The sequence below is a fragment of the Elephas maximus genome, chromosome 7, assembly GCF_024166365.1.
Source record: "Elephas maximus indicus isolate mEleMax1 chromosome 7, mEleMax1 primary haplotype, whole genome shotgun sequence".
NCBI lineage: Eukaryota > Metazoa > Chordata > Mammalia > Proboscidea > Elephantidae > Elephas > Elephas maximus.
This window is the reverse complement of record NC_064825.1, coordinates 6681648-6700717: the sequence shown is the minus strand read 5'-3', so window position 1 is coordinate 6700717 and position 19070 is coordinate 6681648. Positions and strand designations below refer to the sequence as shown.

General features: G+C 37.9%; 1 protein-coding gene across 2 annotated transcripts; it reads right to left on the bottom strand.

Moving 5' to 3' along the window:
- Nucleotides 1–970: 970 nt before the first annotated feature.
- IL18 (interleukin 18) lies at nt 971–18676 on the bottom strand. Of its 2 annotated transcripts, XM_049889290.1 has the most exons (6): nt 18471–18676; nt 12480–12566; nt 11515–11526; nt 7486–7623; nt 6234–6370; nt 971–1402 (listed from the first exon to the last, which is right to left on the bottom strand). In XM_049889290.1, exons 2-6 carry the CDS (start codon nt 12562–12564, stop codon nt 1163–1165), a joined length of 612 nt encoding a protein of 203 aa, XP_049745247.1. In that variant the 5' UTR covers nt 12565–12566; nt 18471–18676; the 3' UTR covers nt 971–1162. The 2 variants fall into 2 exon arrangements, with proteins under 2 accessions (XP_049745247.1, XP_049745249.1); XM_049889292.1 differs by lacking the exon at nt 11515–11526.
- Between the last annotated feature and the right edge of the window lie 394 nt (nt 18677–19070).

The following is a 19070-nucleotide window of genomic DNA, read 5'->3' as shown; positions in this document are numbered from 1 at the left end:
GGCACCTAACAACAACAGCAACATTGAAATGATCATTGTTTTTACCCTATATTTTATTAAATACAATATGCTATTACTATACCATATAACCTTAATTGATCTTAGGATATTAAACCAATTTTGCATTCCAGGGATAAATGCCACTGGCCATAGTGTATAATCCTTTTGCTATGTTGCTGAATTCAGAGTCAGAATGACTTTTAAAGATACCCTGGCTTTGGAAGAAGTGCAGAACTTTGTCAAGTGAAATAATCTTCTCATAAAATCTTCATGGTTTTAGTAATATTCTTTAAAAATTAGAAAATTCAATTATCAGCATCTTTCATCTTTAGGACCCATAGCCCAAAAGATTGAAAACAATTCTACTGAGTATAATATAAGCGCCAATTAACAATGTAGACTGTGTGTTCAAACTATGCAATTTTTAAACGATGTTATATGAGTATTTTACTCACTTGGATTAAAACAAAAACAAAACCCGTCGCCACTGAGTCGATTCCGACTCATAGTGACCCTATAGGACAGAGTAGAACTGCCCCATAGGGTTTTCAAGGAGAGGCTGGTGGATTCAAACTGTCAACCTTTTGGTTAGCAGCCAAATGCTTAACCACTGCACCCCAGGGCTCCTCACTTGGTTACGCCGAAAAAAAAAAAAAAAAAAAACCCTTGCCATCGAGTCAATTTTGACTCATAGCAACCCTACAGGACAGAGTGGAACTGCTCCACAGGGGTTCCAAGGAGTGCCTGGTGGATTTGAACTGCAGACCTTTTGTTTATCAGCTGTAGCTCTTAACCATTACACCACCAGGGTTTCCTCACTTGGATAAAAAAAACTAAAAAGGGGGGGGGTCAATTCAATTTCGTTAAAGCAGTTCTTCTGTTTAAAACCATTATTCAGCACTGGAATTACAGGCTCAGAAATTTCTTAAAAACTTTCTTGAAACACACAAACTAAGTTCAGACTATGAAAAAAATTTTAATTTATTTTTATTGTTGCAGAACATACACAAATTCAGTAATTTTTATATGTGAAATTCAGTGACATTGATTACATTTTTTGAGTTGTGCAACAATTCTCATACTCCTTTTCTGGTTGTACCTCTCCCATTAACAGCTGCTGTTGTCAGTTTTATCTCATGTAGATAGACCTTTAAAGCGCAAACTATGAACTTTTAACACCAAGTTCTTGGAGGTCTATGGTGAACATTACAGAGTTATCTCCAATTTGGTTCTTCTCTTTCAAAATGAGTTTGTAAAGGTCTGCATCTCTTTCAGAAGCGAGAAAGTATCCTGGGTACGATGAAGATTCAAATTGTGTTTTCTCATCATGTCCTTCAACACCTTTCATAAAGAATATGATGTCACTTTGTGTATCATTGATATCTTCAGGAGGACTCATTTCCTATGAAGAAACAAGAAATTACTTAATTTTTTAAAGACATGTAACATTTGAATACAAACAGTTTATTCTGAAGTACCATACTGCTCAGAATTAAGAAAGGTTTTCTTCTCCAGAGTTAGGGGAAAAAAAAAAAACCTGAATAAAGGACTACTTACTTCTCCTTCTTAATTCCTAATCTTCTATTCTCCCTGCCCACTCTGGCTCTTCCCACATGAGAGACACATTCAGGTTCAGGTCCTTAGTTTTGCCACAATTTACCCATCAGAGCGCTCCTTGGAAACTCTATGAGGCAGTTCTACTCTGTCCTATAGAGTCGCTATGAGTCAGAATCGACTCTGCAGCAGTGGGTTTACACCAGATAGCTTCTTTGTCTCCTGTCTCATCAAATGGAGTCCACATCTGTCCAAGATGAAGTAGAGTTTTGGCAAGGACCACAACTTCCTTGTCAATTTCTGTCTTCTCTAACTATTCATAGCTAAAGACATTGATGTCCTCCACCAACAGGCCCAAGCTGGCTGTAGTTTCTGAGCCAACCGTGAGAGAGGCAGAAATACCAGGAATCTCAGCTCCTTCTTTTATTGGGGCCTGGATCTGAAATTTTTTGTAAATAGACCCAGTATTGTTCTAAGGCTAGGTCCTGGGTTCCTGTCTACCTGTAATGGCTCAATCAGAAGCCCTTGACTCTGTCTCTCTGCCAAGCATTTTAGTTCCATGTTGCTGTTGTTATGTGTCCTAGAATCGATTCCAATACATGTGACCCTATATGACAGAGCAGAACTGCCCCATAGGGTTTCCTAGTCTGTAATCTTTACGGGAACAGATCACCAGTTCTTTTCTCCTGAGGAGCCACTGGTCGGTTCGAACCATCGACCTTTTGGTTAGCAGCTGATTGCTTAACCACTGTGCCACCAGGGCTCCTCATCAGCTCCATAATAGTCTTGAATTACTACTGTCCAGGACGTAACCTACTTGGCCAGGCTCTCCCCTGGAAGGTCAAATTCTAATCTTTATGTATCTTTCAGCCACAGAATAGATCACTTGAAACTATAATCCTGTTGATCATCTGTCAGTACTGCCCACACTTTTCCTATTATTGCATCATGTCTACTTTTCAGGATGGACTAGAAAATGTAGGAACCACTCAAGGTTCTTCCATGTTAATCCTGGAACTGGCAGACATTTTGAACTTAATTTTGACTCTATATGGTAGCAAAGATTCCCAAGATTTTATGGACTGACAGAGACCCCTAGACCCAAGATAGCATTCCAGAATCCTTCCAAGATGCCTGAAAGAATCTGGGGGATGCTTCTGAACTTCTCAATCAATTATAAAATTTATAGTCGTAACTCTTTTTTTATACTGTTTTTTTCCTTTATTTTGTTGTTGCTGTTGAGAATATACACAGCAAAACATATACCAACAGTTTTTCCATGTACAATTTACTGACATTGGTTACATTCTTTGAGTTGTGCAACAATTCTCACTCTCCTTTTCTAAGATGTTCCTCCCCCATTAACATAAACTCACTGCCCCTTAAGGTTCTCATCCAATTTTCGAGTTGCTGTTATCAATTTGATCCCATATGGATAGTTCTTAAGATAGCATAATGCTCAAGGAAGACTTTTCTTACTATTTAAGATAAACTACTGTTAGGTTTTAAGACGACTTTGGGAATATTTTTGTTTCAAGGTTCAAAGATTTTCTCAGGGCAATGGTTTCAGAGGTTCATCCACCCTCCATGGCTCCAGAAAGTCTAGTGTCCATGAAAATTTTAAATTCTATTCTGCATTTTTCCCCTTTTGATCAGGATTCTTTTAAGGAATCTTTGATTAAAATGTTTAGTAATGGTAGCTGGGTACCATCCAGTACTTCTGGTCTCATGGCAAAGGAGGTAGTTGTTCATGGAGGCAATTAGCCACACATTCCATATCGTCCTCCTGTTCCTGACTCTCCTTCTTCCTCTGTTGTTCCAGGTGAATACAGACCAACTGTTGTGTCTTGGATGGCTGCTTGCGGGCTTTTACGACCCCAGGCACTACACAACCAATGAGGAGGTAGAACAGAAGCACTAAACACATTATTAGGCCAATTAACTGGGATGTCCCATGAAACCATGACCCTAAACCTCCAAATCAAGGAATCAAATTAGATGAGGTGTTTTGATTGTACATAAACAGACTCAGTAGCTACTCTTTTTTTAAAAAAAAATTGTTGTAGATATATCTATCCCACAACTTTTGGCAATTTAAGTTTTTACAGGTGTATAACTTATCGACAGCAATTACAAAAATTGGCTGTGCAACCCTACCCTTAATCAATGCAATTTTTCCATTACTGTTAACCCCCCTTTCCTCCTGCCTTCTCACCCCAGGTACCCACTAATAAACCTTGGTCTCTATACATTTGCTTTTTCTTGTCTTTCACAGGAGCCCTGGCGGTGCAGTACTTAAGAGCTCAGGCTGCTAACCAAAAGACTGGCAGTTTGAATCCACCAGCCACTCATAAATCTAGATCTTTGCCCTTTAGCAACAAGTGTGGGTCCTGAATTGATGGTAGTATAAATTAGTTCCTCCATTGGAGCCTAGTTCTGCAGCTCTCTAAAGTATACCAGACCTAAGGAAGAGCCCTAAGCTGAGGAAGCCAATTTGGGACTAATCAGAAGTCTAATGTGTAAGTGAAAAATAAACCTTTGCTAAAACTCCCAAAGCTCAAGAAGTACTACAGAGGGAGATGAACCTTGGTTCAGACCTAATATGGAAAGTCATAGTTGAAGGTGAGGATTGGTGTAGATAGGATAAATGATCTAACCATAGTTAGATATCAAGTTTCAAAATAGAGGCAAGGAAATCCTGTAGTAGTAGCTTTTCTTGGTTCTGGGATAGGCCACTCAGAGTCACTACAGGGAAAATGCACAACAAATGTATATGGAAACAATCATGGTGACCTTGCAGAAACCATCAACTTGGAAAGGCCTATCTGGTGCTCCAAGAGTCTAAGGGGTTCTTTAGATCAGGAGGAGTTGAATCTGAACCTGAACCTGGGGAAAGCTAAGCTCAGTTTTACCATCTGTTCTTTTAGTCCTCTCCCAAGTGCATTAGCAAGTCTGAGAGAACCGTGACCAAGTCTAGATGTATACACAGAAAAACAGACACTGACAGTAACCTCTTAAAGCAAATCCCTTTCAGTGTTGTAAAGGTTCTTGCTCAAAGAAAAACAGATGTAGCCCTGAGCACTATGACTTTATAGTTACTAACCAACACTGAAAGGTAAACACAAAATGGTAGCCACTTGTGTCTTATTATTTAGAACCTAGTCTACATCTATAACCACTGCTAAGATCCTTATTAATGGGAAACAAGGGAATAAAGACCAAGAGCTAAACCGGTCCTAGTCTACTCCTTCTTCTCTCCTCTTTCTCTCCCTTCCTTCTTCCTTCCTCCAACTAATGTTTACTGAGTTCCTAACAGAAGCTGTGAAGACAATGAAACCTAAGTGTCAGAGCCCTTCACTTACACAGGCCTCTTCCAAGATCCCCTCTTTTCCTATTCCAACTAAACTGTCGAGTTTATGCCTTTGGTAATTTTATATTGTTTTTCTTTAAAAGGACTACCAAAATTGTATAAATCTCAGGCACCCAAAAACCTGGATTTTTCCCATTTCCTACTATGTGCCAAACATTATTTCCATTTTCCTAACACTCTCCCTAGTGTCTTCCAACAAGAATCCATTTGTAAGTCAGGCTTATCCCATTTTCCAAATCTGCCTTTGCAGCTGAATTAGTTTTTCTCCACCCCACATGGCTTGAGCATGGCCATCTCTTCCTTCCCTTCTGGTTCTATTGCTCAATAACATGCTTAACCCTTTCAACCCCAGTCCTCTAATGCCACTATAATAATTAAGTTAATTGCCTGTCAGGTCATAAGAGTGAGGACTCTATTGCCACCTGAAGGGGTGGTACTCTGGTTGAAAGGGATGACCAAGGGATTTGTCTGGAGGCTGTATCTGTTGTATACACACTGTTCTTACTTTGATTATATTTTAGAGTGGCTTTTTTTCCTCCTTCTCAATTTTCCCCTTGTCACCGGCACTAAGATCATCACTAACTTTCCTTCAATAGGGACTGGGTGATTGTGACAGTAGTTCTTTATTGGCACATCTCCACTCAGAAAAAGTCCTCATAATATGGGATTCTCCTTTGAAGTAGCTACCATTGTCAATTTGTGAGCATCCCCTGGCTGCTCTCATTGAGAGGGAAGTTCTCTGGGTCAGTCTATTGCTATAGTTAATGGTTGTTTATTCAATAATGGAGAAAAAAAAAAAGCAGTGGCCAGAAACCTGGCTTTGAGATGCATTACTTTTACAGCTGATCTTGTTAATTTTATTCACTTAGATTAACATTAAAAATAACATAAATCAACTAAAAGTTGAAGGATGTGGCCAAGACTTAGGCTAAGAAGCAGGAACAAACAATTAGGGGTTAAATATTATCATCATAATTTACAAACTGGATGATACTCAGAAGAAGAATTAGCTTCACTCTATGCACCAGGAATTAATCTGGGAAGTCACATGGTATTCATAAATAAATACGGTAATTCACATAGGTATTTTGTATTTTTACTTATCTCCAGATTGATTATTCAGAAGACCCAGGTTATGAAACTTTCTCCTTCCTCCCTGTGACAGACTCAGAAAAACCACGATGTTATTTTAATGGGTTATGGGGTTTGACAATTTTTAGCAATTATCCATTTTAATGATTCTCTGCTTCTTGCTATTCCTGTTCTAGTCCATAAATAAGACTAAAAATGAATTGAGGCTCAGTCTTACCTTAAAGTTAGCAGTTTTGTTCTCACAGGAGAGAGTAAGAATTCTTTTGCTACACTTCACAGAGACGGTTACTGCCAGACGTCTAGGTTGGCTATCTTTATACATTGTTATGATAAATACGGTCTGGGCTGCGTTATCTGAAATAAACATTAATAAATGAGAACATTAGGTAGAAGAATTTTTGCAAATCAATATTTATGGAAATTAACCAAAGGATAGTCCTAACAGACCCATTACCAATCCTGCACTCTGAGATTCGACCAATCAGGAGAAGGAGACTGTATATAGCTGGCCAGACATTCTTTACAAGACATTCAAGTGTGTATTACAGCATATATGCAGCAACTTTTTCCGTCTTTTAAAGATATTCTGAATTTTCAAAAGATTGTGTTTAACTTTTTTGTGTGATAAAAACACATAACAAAACACCTGCCAATTGAATAATTTTTACATGTATAATTCTGTGTTATTGATTACATCCATCATACAGTACAACCATTACCACTATCCTTTTTAAAATTATTCCAGCACCATTAACAGAAGCTCAGTGCCCTTTAGGCAATGACTCCCCTATTCACCCTCCCTTCCACTCCTGTAACCACTAATAAGCTTTGGTCTCTATACATTTGCCTATTTTCATATAAGTGGGGTCATACAATATTTGTCCTTTTGTGACATGATTTAACTTTTAAATGTTAACAAGAATATTAAAATTTTATTTATTAAGGTAAAAATTCAGTATTTCCCATGAATGCACATTCATTGTCTCACCTCTGCCTAAAACTCTGATATTTGGAATTCACATATTTTGGATGGCCAAGAAACTTAATTATTTTCTAAGGCACTTTGAAGTTCGGGTGGAAGACAGACTCATTTGAAATGTTTGTGTGTTTATTTTTAAATTCTGAAATTTGAAAATACTATTAGCATATTCAGCTACAACTAGTAGTAATTAAGGATCTAACTTTATAAGGATCTCTTACAGTTAATGCAATTCCAGTGAAGGGCATGGTGATCCAAATGTAACCTCAGAGTGGCCCGATCTCTAGCCGTGTATTTATTGTATCCAATTTTTCACAGCAAATAAAAAGTATGGATGCCCTATAAAGTTTCTTGTAAGTGGAATTACTCCTACTCCTGAGACTTTTTCACCTAGGAATTGGGTCTAGTATAGAAAAATATAGGCAGCAAAATAGAAAAGGAAGAAGTAGCTAGTCATTTTTATGTTTACAAATATTAAAAAAAAAAATACCATTACAGTCAGAATCTGGCATGTCCTCAAACACAGGTTTATTTTTCTGGTCAATGAAGAGAACTTGGTTGTTCAAATTTCGTATGATTGCGAATTTAGTTGGTTCAAGCTTGCCAAAGTGATCTGATTCCAGGCTTCCTACAATATTCATTAAATATCATTAGGAAAACTATGTTTTTTAATAACATCTACAAATAGGCGTACTATATACTTCGGTTTTCAGTAACCACTAATTACAATCTTCTGTTACAGAAGCATCTACGATGAAGTTGCCTGTTATTTTTTAACTACTTCCTTTTTCATGTTATCACTCAGAACTACTCTACTTCTGAAACCTCAAATCAAACATCCTATTTTCCGACCATAATCTTTTATCTTTTTCATTTCCTCATATTCTTACTCCAACTATACATATTCTTAGATGTCACCGAGTCCTCTGGTTGCCTCACTCTTGTATTTCCTCCCTATCTAACAATCTCTTCCTGTCTTCCTTTCTGTCCCTATGCAGCCCAGATCCCATGGTTAATCATTTTATCTACCTGTCTGTCAATATCTTAAATCCGTAACTCACTTGTCTTTCTACTACAAAACTCCAAATCTGAGTGCTGCTGAGAAAAAGTACACAACTGTGCAAATTGGTTCCATTACAAATGCATCAATTGGGCCTTCAATACTTTTGTTTTTCAGTTCAGCACTTTCTTCCATAGCCCATACCTTCTTCACTCTCCTCAAGTCCTCTATACCATCATCTCTGCTTTCATTTTCAGCAAATGACCTGCTGCTACTTCAAGAGAAAATGTGGAAAAGATGCCCTCTTGGTATTTAAGGCTAACCCCATCTGTGTTCTTTCTATTGGGACCTTGGTTTACCAATCATTCCCTCTCTTCTATCAACCCAGCAATTCTACTTCCTGGGTCTTATTCTAAAGAAACAGTCAGACAAATATGTAAGTATTTATATATGAGAATCTTTATGGGAGGACTGTTAATAATAAAAACAAACTGGAAACAAATGTTCACCAATTGGGAACTGATTAAATACATTTTGATACGCTCTTACTGTGGAATACTATGTGCTACTAAAAAGTTACTATAATTGTAATTATTCATTGTCATGAAAAGATGCTCACATTTATCATTAATTAGAAAAAGCAACAGGTGTAATCCCTTTTAATAAAAATATAAGTATTTATGTGTGTAATGTATATATATACCGAAAGAAGTATAGAAATAGTACATCAAAATGACAGCAATGGTTATTTCCATGTTTTTTCTTCACATTATTTTTATCACCTTATTTATAATAAACAGATATTATTTTTATAATCAGAGAAACAAAGAACTCATTTTGAGATTTTAAAAACCCTCCATCAACCCTATCCCTCTGTAGCTACAGCCTTCTCTCCTTTTAATAGCCAAGCTACTGGCAAGAACTGTCTGTATCATTTCCTTACTTTCCATTCACTCTTCTCATTGCAATCTGCCTCTGCTTGCATTTCTCCATCAGCTGTTTGCACTGACATTACCAAACTCCTTGTTGCTAAAACTAAAAAAGATGCTTTCTGGACCTTGGTTTTCAGGACTGCAAAATTCAACAGAGTGCCCATTACCTCCATCATAAAACACTTATCTGGGATTCTATGACATAACACTGTCTTGGTTTTTCTTCTTCCTCTTTGGTTAGTCTGTTCTATCTTCTTTATTAGTTTCTCTTTCCTTTGCATCCTTTAAGTGTAGGTATTTCTCAAAGTTTAGTCCTTGACTTGTATTTTCTCACTCTATGCATTATCCCTGGGTTATCTTTTTATTCTTATAGCTTCAGATGCCATAAGCCTCCTGCTATCTGTATCTCCAGCCCAATCTTCGTCCTGAGCTCATATCCGCATGTCCAGTAAAAACCAGTTGCCATCGAGTCGATTCCAACTCATTGTGACCCTATAGGGCAGAGTAGAACTGTTCCATAGAGTTTCCAAGGAGCACCTCTTGGATTTGAACTGCCGACCTTTTTGTTAGCAGCCGTAGCACTTCACCACTCCACCAACAGGATTTCCGTATGTCTAATAGTCTACTGGAATCTCTACTGGGACGTACCACAGACATATCAAGATCTAAAACGAAAATTCATCATCTATCTCCCTTTTTTCCCTGCATACCAAACCTTTCTTCCTCCTGTGTTTCCTATACCACTGAATGGTATAAATTGCCTGGGTGAAAAACTTAAGCATTATCCTTCCTTCCTTCCTTCCCATCCCCTTCTGTATTCAACCCCAAACCACGTCCTGTTGATTCTTCCAAATATGTCTAAAATGCATTCATAATTCTTCATCCCCACTGTACCCACCTTAATTTACACCACCGCCATTTCCTATAGGGACTCCAATAATTGGCTCTTAAGTGGTATTCTGCCCTCTCCTTTTTTTGCCTTCCCCATCAATTCTTTATACTGAAGCCAGAAAGATATTTTTAAAAATAAAAATATGATCATGTTATTTCTGAATTTTAATGAGCACACGTTCATCTAGAATAAAACTTATATATTCCAAACTCCCTGCAGTTAGGCGTGGCCATGTGACTAAATTCTAGTTAGTGGTATATGATTGGAATTGATGTGTACAACCTCCAGGTAAATACTTTAAAAGTAATGAACTTGTCTTTCCCTTATCTGTACCTCTTTCTCACTAACTGGAATATGGACCTAGGAAGCGGGGTGATGATTTTTAACTATGGGAATTGGTTCAGCTACCTACGGGATGATGCAGTAACAAGATAGGAGAAGCCTGAGATCCCAAAATTATCAATCTGCATATCAGCCACACTAGTCCTGAACTGCCTACTTTGACTTTTATTTGAGAGAAAAAGTCTATTTTTCTAATATTTTAGGTCTCTTTGTTATAGCAAATGACTCTGCATCTTAGCTATGGTTCTCCCTTACTCCCAAAATGAGGCCCAAATTCCACAGCTTGGAATAAAACCTTCTTGATCTGTACTCTCTTTATCACTCTAGCTTCTCTCCTAATTCCCCTACACCCAGTCTGCACTCAGCCATTCTGAATTACTCTAAATTTTTCATGCATGCCATGCTTTCGTTCATATCTTGGCCTTTGTATGTGGTCTTCTCTTTGCCAAGGACACCTCCTCTTAGCTCTTCAAGTCTCTCTTTAGATTACATCTCCTTCAAAGTATTTTCCCAGAACCTGCTGGAATGAGTTAGATGCCCCTTCTATATGATCCCATATGCCTGGGATATGGATACCAATAATTATTGAATTAAATCAATGGAAAACAGTTTAATCTTTAAGAAACATGAAGGACTAGTATTGAAAAAAAAAAAAAAGTTGCTGTTTTTTATTTCCAGTCCAGTAAGGATCACCTTAAGAATGATGAAACTGCTACTTTTAAGGAAAACAGTATTAGAAACTAATGATCTTTAATAATCTGGGGGTCTGCTAGAGGATCATAGGTTACATGTGAGTATGATCTTCCTTGAATGCCAGGACCAGCTGCTAGAAGGCTTCATTAAGAAGATTTAATGACTCAACCTCATAGTTCTCCTTGGCCCACCCTTCCCCATCTCCTTTACTTCCAGAATTCTCTGGCCCCTGGGAACCTCCCAGACTTCTGTCCAAAGCACTTCTGAGAGAGAGGGTTGAAGAAGAAAGATGTTCTTGATTTTGGATAATAATTCTAATGCTTCAGTCCCCTTTTCCTATGCCCTCCAGAGAATCCATGGCTCCCTCCTAAGTTTAGGACCTATGTAACAGATAAGGTTTATTTCGTAGCTTCTAAGAGCTTCAGCATTTCCTAAGATGTAGAGGAGCACATTTTGTTAATGGTCTTTAAAAATCACTTATGGTTTCCTTCATTCCAAGGCTGTTGAGTCCACATTCCCTTGAGGGAAGATTAGCTTCCCAATAGACCTGTACCACGTGGGCAGTTTCTCCCATCTGAGAATGGTGATATGTATGTGTCTGTGGAACTCTGGTCAAACAGCTACTTATTTTGCAAAGAGAAAAGTAAATTTATACTTTACCATCGTTTTCAGCTGAGGGGAAAAAAAAGAGAAACAAAATATATTAAATTCTGTATTTCAACTTAGAATCTCTCCTTACCCTACCTTTTTTACCACTCTTTACCACCACTTCCCATTTTTAACCCCTATCTTACCTGTGATGACCTTCATTAGCCTCCATCAGATATATAATCAGTCCAAAGGTCCCATAGAAAGAAGTTCATTAGATTTAGTGTAGTGTAAGGGAAGTTGGATAAAAAACTTTAAATCCAGCTTATAAATTTAAATTTGTAGGTAAAGTGGTAGGCTCTATTTGTACATTTATTGCTTCAATGAAAAGTCACCTGAGGACTTTCTATGAAGCATTCAAACGAAGCCAAACTTTCAATGGAAGAACTGCCCATGGAAGATTAATCATAAGAATCTATTTTAATTTGTCAAATATCTTTGCATAAGATGATATATCTCACTCACAGAACTCTAGATTTAAAATATCTCTTATACAATTTGCCACTTTGCTTTTGGAAACAGTATTCTGACTGTACCCAGTTTTGTAGGATTTTCGTGATATGCACCTGCTACCATTAATTGAAGTGCCAGGATATGTGCTGGAACAAGGTACTGGGACCTCAGACATGTTATATTCTAACCCATTTAAAAAAAAACCTCATTGTTGTCGAGTCGATTCCGACCCATAGCGACCCTATAGGACAGAGTAGAACTGCCCCACAGAGTTTCCAAGGAGCGTCTGGTGGATTTGAACAGCCGACCTTTGGTTAGCAGCTGAAGCTCTTAACTGCTATGCCACCAGGGTTTCCATGTTATATTCTAGAGGCCCAATATTTTCTTTCCAGAGAAGAATGTCATTAATATTACAATGGAGGTTAGTGACAAAAAAGAGTTGCTTAATAGTTTACCTCACAACATTTTTTCTAGTTGAAGTAATTTCTCTGAAATCTGTATTTGGCCTCTGGCTTTAGACTTACGTATAAAGTAGAGCGTATTGCCAATGAATTTCATTTCTACGAAGTTGATGCAACTGTCTTCTACTAGTTCAGCAGCCATCTTCATTCCTAAAGAAAGCAAAGAGCCATCTGTTAAGAGGTAACCATCGCTCCTTCGTCACTCTGTACCACCTCCAAACTCAGAAGTCAGAGGTAACCATCGCTCCTTCGTCACTCTGTACTACCTCCAAACTCAGAAGTCAGAGGTAACCATCGTTCCTTCGTCACTCTGTACTACCTCCAAACTCAGAAGTCAGAGGTAACCATCGTTCCTTCGTCACTCTGTACTACCTCCAAACTCAGAAGTCAGAGGTAACCATCGCTCCTTCGTCACTCTGTACTACCTCCAAACTCAGAAGTCACAGGTAACCATCGTTCCTTCGTCACTCTGTACCACCTCCAAACTCAGAAGTCAGTGTAGCATCAGTATGCCAATGACACACTAGGCATTTAATAAATGCTGGAAGTCTTCAGCTTATGAACATCATGTTCTTCCAAACCTTCCCTTGCAAATCATCCAATATTTAGATATGGAAAGCATTTTCTCATTGAAACACAGGATAGCTTACTATCAAACTCAACTACTGTTTTAGTATTCTTTTTTTAAAAAAATTTTTTATTGTGCTTTAAGTGAAAGTTTACAATTCAAGTCAGTTTCTCATACAAAAACTTATACACACATTGTTATGTGACCCTAGCTGCTCTCCCTACAATGTGATAGCACACTCCTTCTCTCCACCCTGTATTTCCCATGTCCATTCAACCAGCTGCTGTCCCCCTCTGCCTTCTCATTTCAGCTCCAGACAAGAGCTGCCCACATAGTCTCATGCGTCTGCTTGAGCTAAGAACCACACACCTCACCAGTATAATTTTATGTCTTATAGTCCAGTCTAATCTTTGTCTGAAGAGTTGGCTTGGAGAAAGGTTTTAGTTTTGGGCTAACACAGTGTCTGGGAGCCATGACCTTTGGGGTCCCTCCAGTCAGACCATCAAGTCTGGTCTTTTTACTAGAATTTGAGGTCTGCATCCCACTTTTGTCCTGCTCCATCAGTGATTCTCTGTTGTGTGTTTTAGTTTTCTTTGGTGGGGGATATAATTATTAATCTAAAATATAGCTGTAGGTGAGGATTCCATAAACACACCTAATCCTGCCCTTTAACCTGGAACTGATTCCATCCCTGTCTTACAACCAATGGGCTCCCATGGGTGAGAGGCTGAAGTTTTGTGACTTCATTGTCAAAGTGCTACAGGTGAGGTGATGATAAAAATGGTGTTTCTGCCTAGGGGTAGGGCCAAGATGGGAGGAGGCAGAAGGGCTCTGGTATCTGATGGTCCTCCTTCTCTCTTAGGAGCAGCAGCTTTTGTTCTGGAATTTGGATTATACTATATATTTTTTTACACAAGTAATGCATGAATACATTCTTGCTGTTAAAAAAAAATACAAGACTTGAAAGAGTTGAAAGTTCCTCTTCTTGCTCTTCCTCTCTGCCGCACTTCATCCCACACCAGTATGGTGTGCGCCCTTGTAGACATTTGCCTATATGCAATGGTTCTAAACTTAGGAAGTTTGTGAACTTATATGGGAAAAAATTACACATTTATTTTCACCAACTTTTAACTGACATTCAGCATTCCTTTCATTAGGAGTGTAGGAAACAAACCACAGTTTTATTAGCAGTAACTGTGGCTCTGTCACTAACAGAAATACATATTTTTCTTTTGTGTTACAGTTATTGCAGATATCTTGAAATATGGCTTAAGTTTATTACTACTTTGAAATTACAGAAGCTATTTGTTCAACCAGTAGATCTTTGTTACTTAACGTGTTAATAAAGAGGCACATACTATACCACAATTTTGTTTTTGAAAAGAATTGATAACTCTAATTGGTTTTCTATGTAATCCAAAGTATTTAATTTTATGATTTTTTTTTTTTAAAGACGTTATTCCGAGAAGGCGTCTACAGACTTCACAGACTGCCCAAGGCGATCCATGCCTTCTCAATAAGAAGACCTCCTACAGAGTTCAGCAGTGCCTTGGGCTCCTGAGGGCAGTTATAGTCAGGCTCCAAGGAGGGTGGCTGGATCACGGTGGTCATCAGTATCTATGGGGGTATTTATAAGTCTGGCTCATAAGCAGAGAACTTATTCGAATTTTTTTCTAGCATAGTCTGAGGCCAAATATATTTGAGATATATATATATATGTATATATATATATATATATGACAGAAGAGGCAGGAAAGTAAAACTCAGCTGAAAACTTAATCCAAATTAAGTGAATCCAAAATATTTGGAAAAATTACTTGTTAGTTTGTGGCTCTGATGTTAGAGGGGCTGGAGAAAATGAGAAAGATTTGGGGGAAAGCAAAGAAAAAAATTCCAAAGACCTCTTTCTCCCATACTTTACAAACCTTGAAGTTTGGTCTAGAGGAGTAATTGTGCAGAATATAGTGTGAAAAAGGAGCCCTGGTGGTGTGACCGTTACGGGTTAAGTGTTTGGCTGCTAACTGAGAGGGAGGTAGTTACTGGGGGATATGTAACTTAACAAATTTCTATTTCTACCTCCAGATCCATAGTTCCTATTATAAGATATTCTGAATTACTTTTCAAAACTTGTCCATATTACCTGTCCAAAACAGAAACCTGGGTGTCCTTCTTGATGCCCTTGTCTTACTTTTCCCCTGTCTGATAAATACTGTAGATTTTAACTCAGAAGTGTCTCTAGAATTTGGTATCTTTCCATCTCCATCAGCACTGTCTTAAATCAAGCCCATATCACTTTTGGCATCTTTTATTTTAATACTTCTCTACTTGGCTTTCTTGCTTTTAGACTCTCCCCCACTCCATACTGTTGCCAGAGTATACCCTCTGCCAGCCTAGAATTTTTCCATTCATTCATTCGTTTATTTTGCCTGCCCAAATTCTCCTTCATCTTTTAAGTTCCAGCTCAAACATCTCCTCTAGTAACACTTCCCTGACCCTCCAATCCTAGCTAATCATTCTCCCCTTATTGCCACCTAGCCCTCTGTTTATGCTTCTGAAATGCTCTTACTACGCTGAAGTGAGATTACTTTGATTATAAATAGGTCTGCCCAGCTTCACTCAGAGTTTCTTTAAGGAAAGGGTTTGAATTCTCAACACTTGGAGAGAGCTTATTACATAGTAGGAACTCAATAAGTGTTAAATGAATAAACACTTGCTATGATGAAACTTGTCACCATGACAACAGTGTGTAGAAGGATTAGTCAATTTTCTTTTTTTTGGTCTTAAAACTTTGACTCCATGTGAAAGCCAATGAAAAAGAGAAAAAATACAAAGAGGGCCTGAAAACAGATTTTTAAAAATAGAATAATTTCTCTAATGTTCTTCCCTCTTTTTTTCCTAATATTTTCTTTTTTATTTCATGTGTTTATTTCATTTGTTTTCTTTTCCACAGCTCTGTTAGGTCCTGAACACATCTATGATTACCAAGTGTTGTGTTCTCTCCCAACTTCCTTCTTCCTCCCAATTTTTCTCTTTTCCTTTCTCATGCATATTCATTTGCTTTCTTCACTCTAATCTATGAAACTTATAGTTCCATTTGGATGAAAATGCTTTGGATATTTCCTCTAAGATGCTCAGACTATTAACTTATAAAGAGTATACCACCTCAGAAAGAACTTCCCAGGTTTATGCAGCATCAACTGCATCTTTGAAACAGCAATAACAAAATGTTTTAGTTATATGGTCCTTTAGAAACTAGACAGAAGCTAGTGAATAATAGAATATCATTACTGAAATTAGGCCACATGAACTGCAATCCTGTCTGGGCAAGTCACTTAATTCTGTGGGTCTCGGTTTCCTCATTTGTACGAGGAAGTTGGATGAATCAATCCTTAAGATCTTTTCCAATTTTGGTATTCTGTGATTCTAGATTCTGGTTAAGGTTGCAAGGAAAGAACCATTTATTTGTGGCAAATAAATAACTATTTCAAGTTCTATTAAACCTTCCTAATTCCACTTTCTCATAATTCCAAGACAGCACATATTTATTGGGTATTTATTATATAATCAAAAGAGTCCCTGGGTGTCACTAACGCTGGACTACTAGCTGGAAGGTTGACGGTTTAAACCCACCTGGAGGCACCTCGGAAGACATGCCTGGCAATCTGCTTGAAAACCCTATGGAGCAGTTCTACTCTGCACAAATAGGCTCACCATGAGTCAGAATCAACTTGATGGCAACTAACAACAGTTACATTGCCAGAATTGTTCAGTCACTAGGGTTTAAAAACATACTATTAAATTAGAAGCGAAAATGCCTTGAGGTTGAAAAGCAACTATAGTTAATGTTTATTCTTAAATAATTCTGTGGAATGCTGTAGGTATGGGATGAAATGAGGAAGCATACAAAAAGTCCGGTGGCTAGTAATTTTTACAGCATCAAGATCAAAACGTAATTTTTCAGGTCTGTAAATAATTTTATCCTTGAAAACCTTGCCATCTTATGAATGTGTGGGTAGGGGGTAGGGGTAGGAATGAAAGAAGACTGAAAAAATTAAATAAATAACTAATGATAAAGGTATATTTAATCAACTGTTAAATACAGACTCAAGTGCTATAATACTTTTGAGAAGCAAAAAAAAAAAAAAAAACCCAAACCCAAACAAAATGGAACTGATATCATTGGAATGATCTTGCGTAGGAAAGAGAATTGAATTTAACCTTAAAGGAAGCTTTGGATTTGAATAGACGGAGAGAGGCACGCTTAAGATTTGATAGATACACAATTGATGTGATAGTCAAAACAGTGTTGCTGTGTGGGGCAGACAGAACAGTCTTTTTTTTACGGCAACTAATAACAAGAGTATCCTAATTTTTGTTATTCGTACTTCAAAATAGAGATAATTCTTTGACTCTGTCTTTATTTTAAAATAAAATCCTGGAGAAGGCTAAAGGAGTCCTGGTGGCGCAGTGGTTAAAGTGCTAAGCTGCTAACCGAAAGGCCAGCGGTTGGAACTCGCCACAGCTCTATGGAAGAAAGATGCTGGCAGTCAGCATCCCTAAAGATTTCCAGCCTTGGAAACTCTGTGGGGGTAGTTCTACTCTGTCCCACAGGGTTACTATGAGTTGGAATAGATGCGATGGCAACAGCTTTGGGTGGATTTGGAGAGGGCTATAATGTCCAATTGTAGCCCAGCTCAAGGTGGAGATGCAGATTCCATCAAGGGTATTAGCACTGAGCAAGCATTTTGTTTGCTTGTTTTTAATAGTCGATTCAGAGTTGATACTCCCTTTAAGAGACTCTTATTTAATCATTCTAAAGCAGGAATTCTCTGGAGGTTCATGGAGTCAAAACTACTTTCAAATAAAATTCTAAGTTTTTTTTATTTTTTTCACTCTTACTGTCTCACAAGTGTACAATGGAGTTTAACAGAGGCTACATTATTATTATTATTATTATATATGATATTGTAAAAGACCAAATGCAGAAGCAGATAAGATTCCAGCTGCCTTCTGTTATGCCAGACATTAAAGAGATTTATAAAAATGAAAAATGACACTCTTCAAACTAGATTTTTGGAAAACCCCGTTATTTTTAATTAATAATTTTATGTTAACATACAATGTGTTTACTGTTATTTTTAAATGAAATAAGTTATTTTTTAAAAATTTCTGTTTTAATTTCTAGCAGTAAATTACAGTAAAACAGTAAATAACCTAGATAAACAAAAACTCTTGGGGGTCCTAGATAATTTTTAAGAGTAAAGGAGTCCTGAGATCAAAAAGTTTGAGAACCTCTTCTCTAAAATGATACTTTCCAGTATTTGATAAGAGAAAATTAGTTTCTATTCTGACTTTGCCTGTTACTCACATTCCTATAGTCAATCGTAGTGATGTCAGAAGATTTAATTTCCTCTCAATCACTTTTCTAGCTTATTTACCTCTAATTGCCATGCCTGGGTTTTCAAATACAGAGGAATATTTCTTACCTATGTCCAAGAGTTTCCTACGAGAGCGAGCGATCTAGAAAGTCGCTTTCGTTTTCCTGAGGCTATGTAGATCGTAGAAGGTGCCAGCCCCTTCAGCGGCCAAAGCAGGCAGCCAGAAGTACAGAAAGCCTGGAAACTAATTTCTTGCTGCTGTTCGTCCGGACTCACCAGCCGTCTGGCGAGGAAAGGGGGGACCAAGCCCTTGTGAGAGAACAAGAATGTGGAGGGAGGAGACTGCTACTGGCACGCCTTGGATCCGCCTTCAAATGTGGGTTTCTTTCCCGACTCATAGCAGAGCTGCCCCACAGTTTCCAAGGAGCGCCTGGTGGATTCGAACTGTTGACCTTTTGGTTAGCAGCCGTAGCATTTAACCATTACGCCACCATTGTTTCCCGTAGGGCAATAGAACTTGAAATAAAGTGTCAGAGAATACTGGTTATTTCTTTTAATGCAAACTCACTATTTTAATGAAATCATCTCTTCTGTAAACGTTCAGTTTCTAGACCCTCCGCAGCCCGTACCTCTTTCAGAGGATATCCAAGAACTTTAAAAAAGCATCTGCTTGGTCATTCCAAGCACCTGATTTTCACACATTAATAT

Coding starts and splice junctions, on each gene's coding strand:
- IL18 (XM_049889290.1), bottom strand. CDS start 12,564: ATGAAGATGGCTGCTGAACTAGTAGAAGACAGTTGCATCAACTTCGTA. Junction 6,371..7,485: donor GCCAGATTCTGACTGTAATG/GTATTTTTTTTT, acceptor TGTTTATTTCAG/ATAACGCAGCCCAGACCGTA. Junction 1,403..6,233: donor ACAAAACTGCTAACTTTAAG/GTAAGACTGAGC, acceptor GTTTCTTCATAG/GAAATGAGTCCTCCTGAAGA.